The sequence below is a fragment of the Enhydra lutris genome, unplaced genomic scaffold, assembly GCF_002288905.1.
Source record: "Enhydra lutris kenyoni isolate GAN:26980312 unplaced genomic scaffold, ASM228890v2 scaffoldscaffold312, whole genome shotgun sequence".
NCBI lineage: Eukaryota > Metazoa > Chordata > Mammalia > Carnivora > Mustelidae > Enhydra > Enhydra lutris.
The window spans coordinates 21218-24440 of NW_019154396.1; the positions used below are offsets into that span (position 1 = coordinate 21218).

Below are 3223 nucleotides of genomic sequence, written 5' to 3' on the forward strand. Positions count from 1 at the left end.
TACAAAGTCAATGTACGGAAATCAGTGGCTTTCTTATACATTAACAATGAAAATACAGAAAGGGAAATTAGAGAATCAATTCCATTTACTATAGCACCAAGAACCATAAGATACCTGGGAATAAACCTAACCAAAGAGGTAAAGGATGTGTACTCGAGGAACTACAGAACACTCATGAAAGATATTGAAGAAGACACAAAAAGATGGAAGACCATTCCATGCTCTTGGATCGGAAGAATAAACATTGTTAAAATGTCTATACTGCCTAGAGCAATCTATACTTTTAATGTCATTCTGATCAAAATTCCACCGGTATTTTTCAAAGAGCTGGAGCAAAGAATCCTAAAATTTGTATGGAATCAGAAGAGACCCCGAATCGCTAAGGAAATGTTGAAAAAAATAAAACTGGTGGCATCATGTTACCTGATTTCAAGCTTTACTACAAAGCTGTGATCACCAAGACAGCATGGTACTGGCATAAAAACAGACACATAGACCAGTGGAACAGAGTAGAGAGCCCAGATATAGACCCTCAACTCCATGGTCTTCCCCTTGTTTATGCTGAGGCTTTAACTAACCCTTCCTATTCTTGGTCCTTCAAAATGAGAGAATTTTCTTTTAAAAAAAAGACACAAAGATAGAAAAATCTTCATCAAAAAAATGAAAAGTAACTACATCACAATTCTTAAGTTGCTGAACAACTACAGAGATCTTTGTGTGAGCTCAAGCAAATAGGAGAAGTTAAAAATCCAAATTAATGTGAGAAGATCAGGCTGTATCTGAAAGATAGAGAGCTGACAGTTCTGGCAGTTGAAGGCTGGTTTTTCTTCATTGAAATGATTGAGCAGCCGCCTGGGGAGGTTTTTGTTTAGACCCAGAGCACCGTGGGAGGTGTCTCCTTGCTCTGCTTGCAGTAATAACAGGCAGCATTGCCCTCCTCCACGGGATCAATCATGAGACTGAATTCAGTCCCAGACCCACTGCCACTGAACCGGGCCGGGACCCCAGAAGCTTGACTGGATGCTTTATAAATCAGCATTCTCGGATGCTGTCCTGATTTTTGTTGATACCACGTAATATAGTGTGTAATGCCCAAAATGTCACCGACTTTCTGACTCGCCTTGCAAGAGATGGTGGCCTTCTGCCCTGGAGACATGGTCAAAGAGGCTGGAGACATGGTCAAAGAGGCTGGAGACTGGGTTAGCAAAATGTCCCCAGTGCAGCCTGGAATGAGAAACACAACAAATTTGACAGAGGTCCTGAGAGCATCTTAGTGGAGGCCCACAGCACTGATGACTTTGTACTCAAAGTCATGGACAACACTCTGAGGAACCAGAAAACGGAAGGAACTGGGCAACTGGAACCCCATGCCAAATGCTTGAATTCCAGCCACCAGGAACCCAAACACACTGAAAGCATCGTGGCCAGAGTGAGTTTACCCACCATTTCTCAGTGTGCCCCCCTCTCACCTGGAGACCAGAGCATCAGGATCCACAGCAGGGGAGTCCCAGACCCCATCTCAGAGAGCTGGACTAGAGACTGCTCCTTGGGGTCCCTGACCAGCTGCCTTTAAGGATGTCAAGAGCAGCCTGGGGTTTTGTCTAATGATACAACATGCAAATCAGCTCAGAAGAGCTTGAGGTTGTGCCCAAATCGGACATCTGCTCTCAGAACACCCTGTGGGACTTTGGGTCGCCAGAAATTTCCAAGTACAGCTCAAGCATGTCCCAAGGGATTTGGGGACCAGTTTCTTGAGTCCTTGCCTTCTAGTCTGTCTGAGATGCCACGTAGGGGAGTGCCCTGGGCTCTTCTACTGTGAGGATATAGGTTATTTCAGGAACACTCTTAATCCCTAGAATTACCACAATAATGTATTTCTAGTTGTGATTACTGTAGAGAACAGAAAGCTGCGGGATTATAAAAGATTGAACCAGGGTGGCCTGTTTCTGATGGGGAGAGGAAGTCTGCCCCACTGAGTAAAAGACCTTCAAATGATTTCCTGACATTCCTTAGGACCTGGAAAGGATGAGAGGTCTGGCACGGACCCTTGGTAAAGGCTGGGAACAGACGCTAATCAAGGAACTTGCCTCAGTGTGGATAAGCCTGGGACTCTCTATCTGCTCAGTCATTGGAAACCAATGTCATGTCCCCCTTGAAGCCCTCCCAGGTGGAGAGGTCACTCCACTGGCTCCCACTCACAGTGAAAAGCCAGCATCTCACTTGCCACCATTAAAACTTTGTCACCGAAATCTCAAACTGAGGAACCTCTTGTTCTACTACAGCAAAAGTATCATGTCCCAAAGACACTGGGCGGAGTAATAGCTTTGATATTAGATTTAGTCTACCTATGAAGGGAAAAAAATGACCGATATCTGAAAATATTTCTTAGAGGTTAAAAGGGTACAAGAAATCAACTGAGAATAAACTGGTAAGGTATTCTATTCTGAAGAGTCAAGAACAAAAACTAATAACAGTCTTTTTAGGATTGTTTAAATATTGTAATCAAGGAAAATTGTCCTTGGGGTTCAGTTGAAAAGATTTAATGGATTTATTGCCATATCCTTTTATTTAACTTATTTTCTTCATTCAACATGATATTTTCTTTGCTGAGAAAACAAAACCTTTGGCAGGATCTCTACATAGAGAAAACCATCACCAACTCCAACAACAACAAAAGAGAAATTGACCACTTAACTTTGGAACTAACAGGAGCCAGGACTTGATTCAGGACACCTGTCAAGTAGCCTCCAACCCAGGGCCCTTCCCCAGGTGTGCACAGAGAATTGGAGGTCCTACACTGTCTACACACCAGCCATCAGTAATACGCAGGTTAGCTTTGTTATTCTTTAGTTCTCTCTATAAAGTCATAGCCACCTCCCACAGCGGTAACAGCTCTGGACACAATCCCACAGACCAGCTGGACAGGGAGGCTCTTTTGTGACAACTGATCCACTTTTCCATTGCGTCTACACTGAAGGGAGCCACATTGGCATACTTTAGTGAAAGTTGTGTAGAATACAAAGGAAGTTCACACATCTAAGCTTGCAGCTGTTTTTCTGTGAGAAAGATTGTTGCCCCTGGTGCCCACACACAACATTAGTTACAACACGAAGGGCTGAGTAGGGGCAGTGCCATGCTTTACTGGGCTGATGCTTTCCCTCTAGCTCAGGGGAGAAAGCTGCTCTAGTGTTTGGAAGATACAATAATGCATGATAAGACACAC

At 43.8% G+C, this 3223-nt stretch overlaps 1 gene segment (V, D, J or C); it reads right to left on the reverse strand.

Annotated features, from left to right (window-relative positions):
- Positions 1-778: 778 nt before the first annotated feature.
- Positions 779-1539, reverse strand: LOC111140252. The segment is given in 2 exon segments: positions 779-1224; positions 1470-1539. Coding segments are annotated over 2 exon segments (405 nt in total).
- Positions 1540-3223: the final 1684 nt, after the last annotated feature.